Below are 15,096 nucleotides of genomic sequence, written 5' to 3' on the forward strand. Positions count from 1 at the left end.
TAAGAGTTAACCCTTAGAATAATGAATCTATCTTTTATTATGGGCAGTGTGTTGCCCAATGTGGGAAAAGATATTAGGCCAGCAAGACAGAAGCCATTAGAAATAACGTGCCTTGTCCCTCTGGGGCCAGAATTCAAATGCTTAAAATGCTCTGGATTAATCCAAGAAGGAGCACTGCTAAACTGCTGTTTCCCTCCTTGAGGGATGATGTTTTGCAAAACATCCAGTGCTTGTTCAGAGACCAGCAGTTAGTGGCTGTAATGGTGTTTGTCTGGTGACGTTTTAGTTCACCTTTATTCAAGATGATTGAAAATACCAGGGTAAGCTGGTTCAGGGGGAGCTTTTGCTGTTAACAGCCTCTGCTGAGCAGCTGTGGTTTCTGGCTTGTCTTAGACTTAGCCATTCTGAATTGTAAGGGCCAAATTCTGGTATTTTTAATCCAGTTGAGTACTCACAAGTGCGTTATTTTTTAGAACAGGTACTGCAGTTTTCTTCCAAAGACCTTGTGGCTTTCAGGAGGAAAAATGTATTTCTTATGTCCCCCAGGAGGACAAATTCTGTGTTCAGCTACATAGATTAACTTCAAACTTCGGTGGCCTTAACTCTGACAGGTGACAGACCAGTTGAAAACTCCCTTGGTTCCTGTAGACATCCAAGTTGGGGGGATAATTTCACCTGCCCAGGAGCTGGGCAACAGGCTTATGCTGTTTCTGAACTCAAAGACTATTGTGTTTAGCCTCTTTTGCCCATGTTGTTCTTCTGCATGTATGTGTTAGTGGTTTGGGTTTTAATAAACAGGGTCCCTATAAAGACTGGGTTATCAAGAGTAAGAAAAAAGCTCCAGATGGACTCAGGGCAAATATGGTCAGCACCTTCTAATTCTGATGTTTTAGTACTCCCCTTGCACCAGATTGTTTCCGGCTTTTGGATAGATGAATGGCAGGAGAGAAGACTGGAATGGGTAGATAAGGGCTTCAAAACTGAACAATAATCACTCTGCTAGGTTAGCCTGATGTCTGGTTGTTTCTGCTGAAGTGCCAGGTGACATAGGGTAGAGAGTGGGGATGACCAATCCCAAATAATCAGGTTCAGACTTTCCTGTTTTCATAACCTCTCTGAGGAACGTGCAGGTCTTAAAGTATGTTCATGTGTTGCAGCTTTAGGGTGGGACCTCAGGCGCTTTACGTCATTGTTGCAAATGCTGTAGTCTGTTAACAAAATTCACTTGTAAACAAACTTAGCATAGCACGAGTCCTCTCTGTGTCTTAGCTATAATCCTAGCACTGTGGTGTGGTATTGCTCCAGGTTTTCCTCTGATTTCTCATTAAACTGAGTAGTGGCCTCTCTGCTTTACAGAAGCAATTCTTCAAAGTGGGTTAGAGTGATTCTTAAACGTGCACACTTAAAATTGACAGCTGCACACCAGCCCTCTTTTATCCTAGGAGAGTAAGTGAGATTAATCTTCCCCTTCTCATATTGAGGAAGCAAGGGAATTTTCCTGATACACTTGGTGATCTTTGTTCTCATGCTAAATGTGCAGAAAGATAAATCCACTGATTTTATTGGTGCTACAAGGATTTACATTTATTTGCGAAAGAGGAAAACCAAGACCATAAATGAGCTGTTCTGGTAGTAAGAACACAGGATTTGTTTCTTTGATTCGTGGTTATTTATTTCTCTCCCAGTTTAGCTCAGATTTGTGAAGGCTTTTCAGAGAGGCTGAATTCAGCATATCTGAGAGTTGTCAACCCGACAGCTCTGCAGACTGTAGTCTCCTGTTTACTTTACACACAAAACAGGATCCACCAAGGCACTAATGCAAGCTTGCCGTATTTCAGCAGCTTTACAATCTGCTTGCTTCTCCACTTGTGTGGAGGTAGGATATAAACAGTTCAGTTTTCATGATCATTTGCTTCTTGGCTTCTTTGCAGACGAAGGGTGCCAGTTACTAGACTCAAACTGTTGCTGAGAAAAGATGCCAATTGCTACCAGGCAGAGTAATTTTATGATACCCATAGCTGTCTGCAAGGAAGAACACAAACATCAACAATTACTTTACAGAGTAAACAGCCCTCGTAACTATGCGTGACACTCTGCTGAACTGGATTTACTATACATGAAAAGCTTCTCAAACCCCTATTGTAATATCTGAAATCTGGCTGTAGGAAGCTCTGCAGGTTAAAATATTTTGTCACCTATTGGGCTGCATTTCTTGAGGAGGCTCAGTTTCACAGCATCTGTCAGCTATGAATGGCTAAAGCAGAGATATTTCTGTTGCCAGCATCCTTGGCTGCTGCTGCTGCTTCCTCTGATGGGCAGTATCCCATGGTAAAGCACAGTCCCACCTGTGTTGCCAAGTGTGTGCAGACTTGTATGGGGGGAGATCAGGACAAGCCTCCACCACTATGAGTCTACACCTGGAAATATCCTGACAAACTTATTCCTGGAAAGTGACTGCAGACCCTGAACATCCCTGAAATCCCATTTAGTGTCTCAAAACTGGTCTTCAAAAAGACAGAGGGGTGCGTGAGTCTGGTGAGGAGTATTAGGGAAGATATGTGGGATTGAAGCTTCTCGTTGCACTGGGAAGTCGACTTCTACTACATTGGCTGAGTAAAGGGCAGATTGCCTTTGCACTGTCTCACCAAATTGGTGAGACAGTGGGGATACTCTGCCCACCTCATAAAATAACTTAAATTAACTTTTTCCTGGCGCATCTTTCATCCTTCCTTGCTGGCTCTGCAGTAACAGTTGCAAGGGAGAGAGCTCCAGAGCTAGTTCCCAAATCTTGCTTCCCCACCTGCTTGGGACAGGAAGCTTTCTGCTATCAAAGGCTTTTCACATCTTCTTTCCCACAACAGTCATGGGCAGGGAATCAGAGAACAAATGTTACAAGCCAGGGTCATGATCTAGGGACTGAGTGAAGCATCAGAAGAACCCATTTGAACTGATCACCATCTGAAAGGCAAGTCCTAAGATCCTTTCTAAATTTGTTTGCACAGGATGGAAAAAATGATATTTCCATTGGGAAGGAATAAAGTGAATCCATGCTGATGACAGGTATTTGTCTTGTTTTGCCAACAGCAAGTCCTCTTTCCAAAGGAGCGGCATTTGCACTAATCCCCATTTGAGCCTGAAACAATTAGCCGATCTGTGCTTTTCAGAGGCAGAACGCAGTGTGGAGCCTTTGTATTTATTTGTGTCAGCAAACAAGTATGTGGGTCTGTGCACAAACACACTTGAGATGTCACCCAGATTATGCTCTGTTTTCAATCTGGTTGCTGCTTTTTGGTGCTATAACTGGCTTGCAGCATGCAAGGGTACAACACTGAGTCCATCCTCCTCCATGTGCTAATTATGAGTACGGTATTGGCAGATCACCTCTTTTTAGGGCCCAGGGCAGAGTAGAGTTGTGCAAACTTTTGGTTTATGCTGTAAAGGAGCTGTCTGTACTAGGCTCCCAACCCTCTGTTTGTATGTACAAAGTTTTTGTACTGCCGAATGGTTTTACTTTATAAATTATGAAAACAACTGAATCAATAAATATTAACATAATGTGTATTGCCTTGGCAACATGGCACTTGATACAAAAATTAAAAACAAATTATATAAACCACCCACGGCGGGGAGCTTTACAGGAGATAAACCTGCTGCCGTTGCTGCCAGAAGAATAAATCATCTGGAATCAGAACAAAGGCAAACAGTCCAAAGTTAAACAACATAAACCAAAGGCACCTTTCCCCAGACAGGTCTCTGCTGATCGTCAGGTGCTGTGTGCTGAAAATGAGACTATCGCAACCCATGCGAGTGGCTTACCAGGGCTGGCATCAGTTGCTTTCAAAAACTCATTTGATTCCCTGAGAGTTCTTTTGGGATCAGTCTATACAGCCAGCTTCTTTTGAAGAGTCTGTTTCTCTCAGAGATTTTCTTCCCAGCTTACAAATTTGAAGGACAAGTCTGAAAACACATGGTAATGAACCAAATAATTGTCTTGAACACACGCTCATTTTGTCCCCATTGGATGATTCGCCAGGATATATTTCTTCAGTTTTACTAAACGTTAACTCATCAGAGATACTTGGTATGATTTCTGGGAAGCAGCTGGGTCCATATTTCCTGGAGCTTAGTCTCTAGGAGGAAAGTGTTGCTAAGTCTTGGTACCACACAGAGAGGGTAGTAGATAGAGAATTGGTGTAAGTTTGGCATTTGACTCTAGCTTAGTGCAATAATTTGCAAAACAACTTGAATATTTGTCAGATCAACTGAGTTACAGTCTGTTCTCATACACTACACAGTTTCTAATGAATTTGAGCGCACAGCCTTTCTGCATAAATGAACTTGAAATGTCACCTCAGTTTGCATTGCGCTTTTAACATGAAACAATTGTTTCTGTTGTTTTAGTGCTATAACCAATACCATGCCATTAAGATTACTTGCTACTAAGTTGTATGCACATTGCATTAAAATAAAAAGACTTTTTATGGCTGAGTGCCTTGTGCATACTCTGCCTTCTGTGTCAGCTTCTCCCCTGAATACTACGCTATTTCCAAAGATGCTCCTTAAAGAGTGTTACTTTTTTGACAGGGACAGAACTGTAGCTCAGCGATTACGAAGCAGGCTGTAGTCTGAGAAGATCAGTGCTAAACTGTGCCTAGAAACTGTATGTAGTACATTCTTATGCAGAGGGTTGGGGCTTGGACATGCATAATTTCATTTATTAAAGTTAGAATATATTTTAGACCACGTGCCATCTGAAGCAGGAAACGAGTAATTTGATTTTAAATTAATTTGCTAGAAACACAGAACAGCATTTGAAAGGGCTGGTACAAACCTGACAGTCCAAAAGTATTTATACAGAGAGCAATTTGCTTAACCAACTGCTTCCTTTGTGTCATCTGTTCTTGCAGATAGTTATATTTGGAATAAAGTGTTTTTCTGCTCCTGGTACCTCTTGAGGGACTTCCTGTGGTGATGTGGCTTTAGAACTGAGGCAGGTAGGATGTGGCTCCCTGGGGAAGGGAAACTCATTTAATACATGAATAATGTCGAATGTCAGTCAAGCCAAGGTAAAAAAAAAAAAGGTGGACAAATGAAAGATAAGTAGGTTTAAATAATTACTGTTGAAATGCTGTTATGCTTGTAATTTTTTTCTCAGCATGGAAGTCCTTCTGTAAGCAATTCAGCCCAACTCTTTGAAACCGGCTAGAGCTTTATTAATATTTCAGTGGCAGCGTTAGTAACGCCATGAACAATGGTAGTGCTGTGATGAGCTATAGTGTTTTCAGAGAAATCCCTGTCTTAGATGAATCAATAAAACCATATTGATTTGCACCAGCAGAGAACTTGGGCCTCCCAATGTAGACACCAACCCTGCAAGCATGCTCTCCTCTGCAATTAGTCCTGGGAGCACTTCTAGAGAGCTCAGCAGCAATAATCATCACCCCAGGAAGAAGTGGCTGGACTTAATGGCACCACTCATACTAGCAAGCACTGGGTTTACTCAGATGTGTTTGCAGAAAAAAAAATTATTGCTTTGATCCCAGAGTCCATTCCTTTTTAGGGAAGTACTTAAGGACATGGTCTCCTTTCAACCTGTGTTTAAGTCCCATTGGCATTGGTGGGTACAAAGCGGTGTTTTTCTGAATAGGAGGCGCATACATTTATGCGCTTGCTTGCAGTTGTTTCACATCTGCTTTTAGATGCCTTTTATCTCTTTCAGTGAACTTTGCATTATCCTCCCCTTCAATGTGTATCTTGTCTCCTCTGGGTGCAGTTGTTCTTCCCACACTGTTTCAAGCAGACACATAGCACAGCATTGGGTATTACACTTGTGCCTTTCTCCAGGTGTATCACTCAGTATGATTGCATGACTTCAGACTATACCCCTCAGTTATTTGACTGAACTAGAAGCACCTTTCTGTGCACCACAGGTCACTGGAGGAAGATTGTGTCTCAAAACCATACTCAGAATGGAGATTTCAAGGGGATTTCTTCCCACATAAGCAACAACAGCTCAGAAAAAATGTTGACCTATTTGTATTTCCATTTTCTACTGTCAGATATCTTGACATACCCAGTTTCTACAGCTCAAAAATTACAGCATAATCTTTTGTTATCTTTTTTTTTTTTTTTTGCTATTTTCCTTAAGATGTTGTCCCCTCACAAGAATAGTCCAGGGTATTTTCTCTTCTAGCTGAGAAGTTCTCCTTAAGAAATAAGCATGCTATCAAAGAAAAAGAAAATAAACCCATCTAGGATTGTTTCCAGCAGGAAAAACAGCTGCAGCTGAGGGGGCAGCGATGCCAAAGCCCAGGCGTCCGGAGTCAGAATTCTGAAATTTGTGAAGAGTTAAGTGAGTTGCACGTGGATAAGCAGTTGAAGGCTGAGCCACCACCTCCAGTAGGGCAAAAAGAGGTAACAGAAACAACTTTCCTACCTGATACTGCATGCAATTCATTGCACCAGCTCCATAGTGCATGTCACTGATTTATGTGGAGTTTATGGCTTGTAAAAATACATGTTTGTCAAGTGGTAGGAGAGCAATAATACGTACTAGGTATTACAGTCTTAGTAAAGATGAGAGAGGATTTTGTTGTTATAAAAATCATTGTAAAACTTGAGAAATGTGGGATTCCAAGAGGCTTTGGGACGAAAAAAAAAAAAAAATAAGAAAAAAACAAACATAAAATTATCTGTAATGTTAACTGTCTTATTTTAGGAGGAAATGTGTGTGTTTTCCCACTAAAAAGTAGAAAACTGAATGAGAATGGCATCTGCTGACTTGGCAGATCTGTACATTGAGTTCACTGGAGGGCACTTGCGATCTGTCACAGATACCATTTCTTTTCCTGTTAGCACATAGCCCCAAGAAAAAGTGCAACAATTTACGTATCTGACATGAAGATACAGGCTAATTAAATAGTAAGCCTTGGTGTTATTCAGTTGACATTGGCCAAAGTGCAGCTCACTTATTGTTTCTTGATGTGTACACATGGACATTTATTTTCAATTAGTAGGATTATGTCATCTGTATGAACATGAATACCAAAAATACATGTATTTGTAATGTACACTGAGTGACCCCATGCTTCAAATTCCCTGTATCCTGCTTGCTGATTTCTTAGGGTTTTTTCCCATTCAGATTTGTCATTTTATTGACATTGCATTGCCTTTCTTTTATTAGAGAGTGATGGATTCCTCTCTTTGAAATCTTGAGGTTTTGGGTGGAACTGGCGAGTTTGGGTGACGTCCTGGGAATTTGGGGAGCTCCGTAGCTCCTGGATATTGGAGCCAGTAGTGGTTTTGAGGGACTGAATTAATGAAACAGAAAGGATGACTTAGTATCAATATGCACTGCACTTCTCCCAGTTCTGCTGTAAGACTGCTGGCAAGTTTGTGCCCAGCAGGAGCAATCCTATGAAGAAATCTTGACAGGACAGCAGGAAACAGACACATCACAGAGCCAGAGCTCATCTTGTCCAGACCTGCTGATTCATATTGTCATATGGGGTGGAATTTACTAAATTAAATGTAGACATCTGCATCTGAACTTGTCATCTGAGACTCCTTTATAATCAGTGAGGACCTGGAGCCAGTGTAGTTAGGTAAATATGTCTCATCTCTGACTGAAATCAACATTACGATTAGGTCAGGTAAATAGTCTTCTGAAAGCGCTTCTTTCTCTCCATTGACTATAAATGGATCCCAGAGTAACAAGATGAATTGCACGCTTAGGTGAGCTAAATTCCACCCACAGTAACCTGAAATCCTCTAGCCACGAAACATTTCTTTAAGGAACAATTGTCCGTGGCAGAATACTTCTTGGTGTATTGAACTTCATCTTCAGAATGGAAAGGTCCTGAACTTTAGAGGAAGGAGAATTAAATATTTGATATCCCAGCCTCAGGAAAAAAAATTATATGTATTTACCAAAGAAACCCAAAGCTTTAAAATGATGAGATGAAGTATTATAACTTGGAGAAGTTACAAGACAATTTCAGGATTTTTTCTCTCAGGCTATTAGGTATCCTTCATGATTAAATATCTTTTTGAGATAAATAAACTCTGTGATCCTAACATGGAGGCTGGAAAAGTATGTCCTTTTTTAGTGCTATAATGAAATGTCATGGTAAATCAGGAACATTCTAGCTTTGATATATTCAGCAACAGCATGATAAAGAAATAATCCCCATTTCCTCCCTCAACTTTCAAAGGATTATGGGACATAAAGTCACCTTTCTATAGTAAAGTACAATTGATTCTATTTGCAGCTGCTTAGAAAGAGGTGGAGGAATATGGCAATAATCCAGGGATGACTTGAAATCAAACGGAAGTTCACATGAGGTTATGAATGCCAGCATGAAAGAGCAAAGCCCAAATGATGCTATTTTTGAAGGCCAGATCTTGTGTGGACATTACATGCTTAAAGTCTTCCTATTCAGAAGTAATCTTTGTGCCGGCACACAAGGACATACTAATCATCTTTTTGATGAATGTCCCAAGAACTTGTGACTAGCCAAATAAAGCCAGCAACTGAGAAGAAGTAACAGATTTGGTCTGCCTAAGAGGCAGGGCATTGAGTGATTCAGTCAATAACAGGAAGCACTGAACGTGTTCTGAATAAGACACTGTTGATGTCAGTAAAGGATACATTATATGATTAAAAATTCGTCCTATATAAATCATCAGAAAGACACCATAGAAATAAAATCATTGATGTCACAGGTGGATAAAACATCATAGAACAAATTGCTGAATTTCTCTGCCAAAATACTGCCCCATAAAATATTTTGTACAGCTTTGTGGAATCTACCTTTAAATGTATCTTTACAGGCAACTTAGATTTATTCATTTACCAAAGGTAACAATTCACTTGCTTAGAAAAAAAATCTCATGGCTAGGTATATGCCTTAATAACTAGCCTTTTCTTCTTCTTTTCCATTTGAAGTGCCATTTAATTACTCTCTTTTAACAATTTTATCCATCATTCCCTTTTTATGAATTGGTATCGCTTAATGTAGCAGCCTGTCGTTTGCTTCCTTTTGTCTTTGGCTTACCCCCTGAAGTCACATGCCATTGTTCTTTCATTGCATTATTTCTTGTAAATGAATATCTCTATGCCTTTTATCTGACTTTTTTTTTTTTTTTACCTTTTTCTTTGCAACTCCCTCCATTATTCCTTTTTGGAGTTCTTTTACCAAGAAGTAAGCACAATATTCCAAATACAACTTCCAACCATAAATAGAGGAAATAGCATCTCATTGCCTAGATGCTTCCATGTAGGTTTTCTGCATTATAATATGACGCTGCAAAATCACATCTGACTTTTTAACATTAGTTCAGGTTTCCAGGATTTCCATTGACATTTTCCTGGAATTCTCTCATTTGTACTGTTTTGAGGCAAGTCCCATTTTGCTATATTCTTTCCATGTTTCACTTTTTTCCTTTACTTTCTGCTTCCTCGGCTTCTATACTCTCTCTGATTTAATGTTATCAGCAAACATGAGGATTATATTGGTCAGTACTTCTTCTATATCTTTAGTGAGGATAATGCTGACTCTAATCCCTACAGATCTCCTCTGAAGACAAAGTTTTTGTTATATTCGGGTTCTTAGGATGGCTTTTCTCCACTCAGCAACGGGTGAATCCAAGCCAGTTACAATTTATTTTAAAAGTAGACTTTCATGTAATAGGCATCCAGATATTTTCTTAAGGTTTATATATCAGACATCAATTTGATAGATTAAGGCTATGATCTTCAGAGGTGGGGGTGGAAGTGCGATAAGAGAATTAAGCCTTGAGCAAACATCAATTTTCAGTGAGATTTCAGCATTTCAGTGCTAAAGGCTTTCTGAAAAACCCATTCAGACCCATTTGCTACTGTTACAGACACAAGTGGTGGGTGTGTACCTCTCTGGGTACTTAAAACAGCCATTCCACCCAGAAACACATTAAGAACTACCCTTTGCAGCATGAATTTATGCACTAGTAGGAGGTCTCCCAAAGCGGCTTCTGATGGATCCCATTGTCTCTGCCTGGTACACATCCTCTACTTACTTGTTCCAAGACAGAAAGAGGAGATTCTGTATTTGTCCTTTTTTGCCTTCTTTTATCATCTTTGCATCCTGTTTGTGCACAGTACACTTGGCATACAGGAGAACCACCTCACTGCCTTTACACCTCTGTGTCATTTGACTCCAAGAAAGCACTCTTCTTTTCTCTTCCGAGTCGTTATTTAATTTATTTTAATCACAGGCTACAGTGATTGTTTAGTGATCTGTGATTCCCATGATTATTCCCTTTTCCCTATACTCAGTATTGTGTTTACTTATTGCTGCTCTCCTGGGCTGTTCTCAGTTTTCCATAAGCATTCACTATTGATCACTAATGGTGTGTTAACTTGGTGTATTGGATCCCTTTATGCCCTACAAGGTGTTTGTCTGGATCTGCTGATTTTGCCTGATGTTTCAGGCTTTCTAGATATTTGTATTAATTCTAATAAGCTGTCCTCATGCTTTTTGTTGGAGCCTCTGTTCGATTCTTTTAAAAAGAGTTTATTTTCTTAGGAAACTGCATTTTGACAAGTTACATCTCACTCATCAGTTGTTATTATGTCTCTAGCTCTTTCGTTTACTGAGTTCATGAAAACCTTCTTAAATCCCTTTAACCTTTCTGGCAAAGAGTAACCTTCACTTCTTTCCTACAAGCTTTCCTAATCTTTCCCTCCTTTCTCATACATATGGTTCCTTCTTGGAACCATATGAACCATGTGAAGTCCCAGTTCAGACCCTCAAACCTATGTATAGTGTTTTCTGAATCCATTTGCTCCTTTTCTTCTTCCAAGGCTTTTCAGAAGAAATCCTCTGTTTTGTCTTGCATGTTCCCCATCTCCCTTTGACACTGACGGATTCTAATATTTTTTTTAAACTCCTTCTGATAAATAACTGTTTTGAATTCTAGATCCTTTAGGATATTTTCCTTGTAGTCTATTATAATTGCACTGTGTTGTGTTCTGTGAATTCCCTAACCTGTCTCTGCTAAATCCAGCTCTCTTACTTACAGTGCTATTGAGCTGATATTGTTCTCACAGTTTTCTTTAATTTCTGTCTCTTGGTAAGAATTATATCCAGCAAGGCTTCTTTTCTCATTGGAACCCCCATTTTCTACATCCTACAGCTGTATATGATTTAGAACTACTTCAGTGATCTGTGTTTTGATGTCTTCATAACAGAACAGATAATGATTAAATGCATTCCGTAATGAACAGTATCAGAAAGTTCTGACTGTGCTAAAATTTGACTTTTTTTTTTTCCACTATCATATACCATTGGTAGTCTGTAGAAAATGGGCTCTGTACCAGAGTTGCATTTTAAATATGGATTTTTTAGAAGCTTTATCCATGTCTTTGACCTGTGCTTTCTGTTCTATCTTTTTAAAAGGCTTCTTCTGACTTGTTTGCAGCCCTTTTGAGTAGAGCATTAAAAACCCTAGCCAAGACTATGACCTTCTGGATGCTGCAGATAATTGCAAGTGAATAGCTTCCATCCCCTCTTGCAAGCATTGCTGGAACGTTCAGTCTTGCCCATTTTACCCTAGGGTTAGCATTTCTCTGAATTCAGCAATAAGTTTTGCATTGATTGTCTATATTGGAAAACAGAGGGCCTATCTTCACATTAATGATAAAGATGTAAAGCTGTACCTGTTCTCTAACTATCATCCTCATGAAAATAGTATTTTATGTGTTCATGCCATCTCTCATATAGCTATTTCACAGGTTGTTTAAAAGCACGGGTAAGTATTATTGTCCAAATTTGTTTTTTAAATGAAGATAGTACTATTGCAAGATAACATACAAAAAGATTGCAGTAGGTACTCAGACAACAGTTAACAAACCACCCAACTCTCCTGACTCCTGTTTATAGCTATTCTGCATGATGTGACCCATAGAAGTTACCAGCTTTGATGTTGCCCACTCATGCCACATAGTGCTCTAATACAGCCAGAAACAAGGAGCGGGACTGGGCAAATCACAGAATCATAGAATCACTTTAGTGGCCAAGTGAATAATCAAGTAAAACATAATTTTGGATTAACACAAAATTGAAATATCTTATTGTGATGAGTAAAATAAAATAGGGGATAAGGTGGAACCCTGTTTTCTTCTGAAGAAGATGTTTTGTTTGTTGAAAGAAAGTTTTGACCTGAAATGAAATTTCTGTTTTATATTTGGGTGACATATTTAATCATACATCATATTTCTTTTAATAGCAAATTCTGCCTCTAAAATGATTTTTTAAAATAATATATTTCCCAGCAATTTTTACCCAGATCTACCTGAGTGTTCCCCCTCTAAATAGATAAGACAACCAGTGCTTCAGGAATCAGGGGTTTCCTTGTCCCCTTTTTGCAGAGGAGGATTTGAGAAATGCTGAATCCAAACAGTGCACCTAAGATGGTGGTGTCAGATATTTCAGGCAAGCAATGAATGTGTCCTTCCTCCCATATCACCTTGAGATCAGAGGTCTGTGCCCACAAGGCAAGTGGCAACATCACGTGGTGGGAACAAGTTAGGCATGGGATGAGGCAGGTGGGAGAGCCCTCTCACACGCATATGTCTGTAGCATCGTGTGACTGGACCCTGGTGTCAGAGGGACTTGTGCTGTTCTCAGAAGAGAAGCCTTGGCAGCAAGGAGCAGAGCATGGTCCTGACAGACAAGGTGCAGTTTTCACCCATCAGGCGTGGGTGAGGGGCCTAAGGACCTAGGTCCCACTTCTGGTTCCTCCCATCTGAAGGTATGCCTTCAGGACATACAAGCCTTAAAATAGTGAGTCGTTCTGTCACTCCAAGCTTCCATCTACCATTCATACTCAATTGATGTTCACTGTCTTTCTACAGTTTGCTTCTCTCTTGTTTAAAAACAGTAAGTTTTACATGTTAACTTTCTTTTTTTCTCATTAATCGGTCAACTGCTAGCTCACTGCAGCATAGGCAGAGCTGTCATTCGAGGAATGGGTACCATGTGAAGTGCATGGAGATGTCTCTGTTGTAGTGGCTTTAGCTGGGATATTGGTTAGTGGAATAAAAATGCAGCAAGGCAATTGATCAATTTGTTTTCCTCATCTTTGCTCTTGTTGACAACAAGCTTGATGAAATCAGTCTTTCTGAAGGCAGCACAGTGGATTTGACAAATCCTGCAGAACTGCTGGAGCAGATCCCTGAGTTTGCTGAAGAGCTGATGGAGCCTGAAGATTGCTTCCCCGAAGGTAAGGGCCTATGTATCTGCATGTTTCACTGCAATGCTGAGGCAAGAAACCTCCTTTTATCTCAGTGAACATCCCTCCACCTTCTTGCCACGTTGCTGTGGCTGCTTGCAGTAGTATTGCACTGAGTGCACTTTTTTTCTTAGGTACCAAACACACCCTCAAAATCACTTGTCATTAGTCTTTGCATTTCCAAGGTGAGATAAGCCAAAATGCATGCTCTACAAGGCTATGCACCTTCAAAAGTCCTTTTTTTTTATCACAATTTGTGTCACAAAGGGGTTTGTTGGTGTTTTTTTTTTAATGTTGATTTTTCTAATTTGGCCAGTGAAGACTTTTGCCTTCCAATACATGTGCACGATAAAATTTGGTAGAGAACTGACCAGTTCAGGATGTTTCTCTTGCTTAAATGTATATAAGCAGTTAACAGAAACTGTCTGGAGAGTTCATGAGTCCCAGGGACATTCTTCCATTTATGTTAAAGGTTGTTAATATTAGCATGCCCAGTAACTTTCATCTGACCAGGATATTTTACTTAATTATTTTAAAGAACAACAAATCACATTTGCATAACTTTTTTAATACCAATTCATGTCATTAATTTTTTCAACACTAGCTTGATCCAAAACATGGGTATAAGACCCAGCTACATCAGATCTATTTTAATGTAAATCTTTAAGGTAAATAACATCCCAAGGTATTTCTTCTCACAGTGAGTTCAATTCCAAATACTATCTCAATCATATTCCTCATTTGCCTTTAAATCTGGGTTAGTAAACATAGGGTTAGCTGAATGTTAGTATATTCCCTTGAAAATTCAAGGTTTATTATAAATAAAAACAGAGCTGCTCAGATGGGATCAGACAGAGATGATTTTGCTGGGTATATGAATGCCCCTGAAGTCAGCAGAAATGTGCATCTCTGTATCTGTGATAAAGATGATTGAATGAGGTAAAAGAGCCCTGCAGGGCTTACAAATGTCCCTAGATCCTAAACATTTTTTTTGGCAGCTCTGCTTAAAAGCAGTAGCCAAAAATGAATGCAGTTGACGGAAGAAAGCATGGTGTAACTATTCTGGCCCATACAATAACATTTAGAAACTAGATCAGGTATTTCCATTCTTTCACTATATATTTCTTAATGAGGCTAGTAAGCAGCAATCTGTGTTGTGCACTGCAAAATGAGAAATTATAATTGCTTAAACAAGCAAGTGCTGTAAGAGCTGTGCTACTCAGATGCCAGTTTACAAATTCTGAAACTGTGGCTGGCCATGATCACCTTCCAGTTTTTAAAAGGAATAAGGCAGCAATCACACAACCCATCACTTCATCCGGTGCACAGCCCTGATTCATTCCCAGAACAGTAGCACTCTAATTTGCTCTGTCTTAAAATAACCACAACTGCCTGGAACTCCGTCATGCAGGACCACATCAATATCAACCCAGTTTGTCAGATCTTCTCCACTGCTGTCAGTGGAATACAGAGTAGCAAGTGGTGCTCCTCTAGATGGATCACTGGAAGCATTAAGCCAGTTTTGAAGCCCACTCGTTATCTTGGCAGCAGAGAAATGTAGAAACAAAGGCACTGTGGGCCTTGAGATCTGAATGAGAATTAAAGGAGAACCTTTTCCAAGGGTGTCCAGAGGCACTGGGGATACAGTTGCAGGTGATGTCTTCACTGACATATATGCTCTGCTTTCCTGTACAGCACACATCCGTACAGTTTTTTCAGAGGCTACTGTTTAGGTTAAATGTGATCACATTCCTCATGGATTAGGCAAAAATGCATAAACTTGACATGTGAATGTTCGCTCATAAAATTTCAAGTCAAAGTGCC

General features: G+C 39.8%; 1 protein-coding gene across 4 annotated transcripts in view; it reads left to right on the forward strand.

Moving 5' to 3' along the window:
• The window catches only part of LOC130593274 (sodium channel protein type 5 subunit alpha-like), a 215,577-nt gene that overhangs the window by 150,887 nt on the left and 49,594 nt on the right, over nucleotides 1-15,096 (forward strand). For 2 of the 4 annotated variants that reach the window (XM_057398302.1, XM_057398305.1), the window contains 2 exons: nucleotides 6,256-6,414; nucleotides 13,143-13,263. In XM_057398302.1, coding sequence (XP_057254285.1) covers nucleotides 6,256-6,414; nucleotides 13,143-13,263 — 280 coding nt within the window. The remainder of the gene's footprint in view (nucleotides 1-6,255; nucleotides 6,415-13,142; nucleotides 13,264-15,096) is intronic. The other 2 variants (XM_057398303.1, XM_057398304.1) reach the window with 2 other exon arrangements.

The sequence above is a fragment of the Pezoporus wallicus genome, unplaced genomic scaffold, assembly GCF_028554395.1.
Source record: "Pezoporus wallicus isolate ANWC-B61680 ecotype Strahan unplaced genomic scaffold, APGP_CSIRO_Pwel_v1 contig_7237, whole genome shotgun sequence".
NCBI lineage: Eukaryota > Metazoa > Chordata > Aves > Psittaciformes > Psittacidae > Pezoporus > Pezoporus wallicus.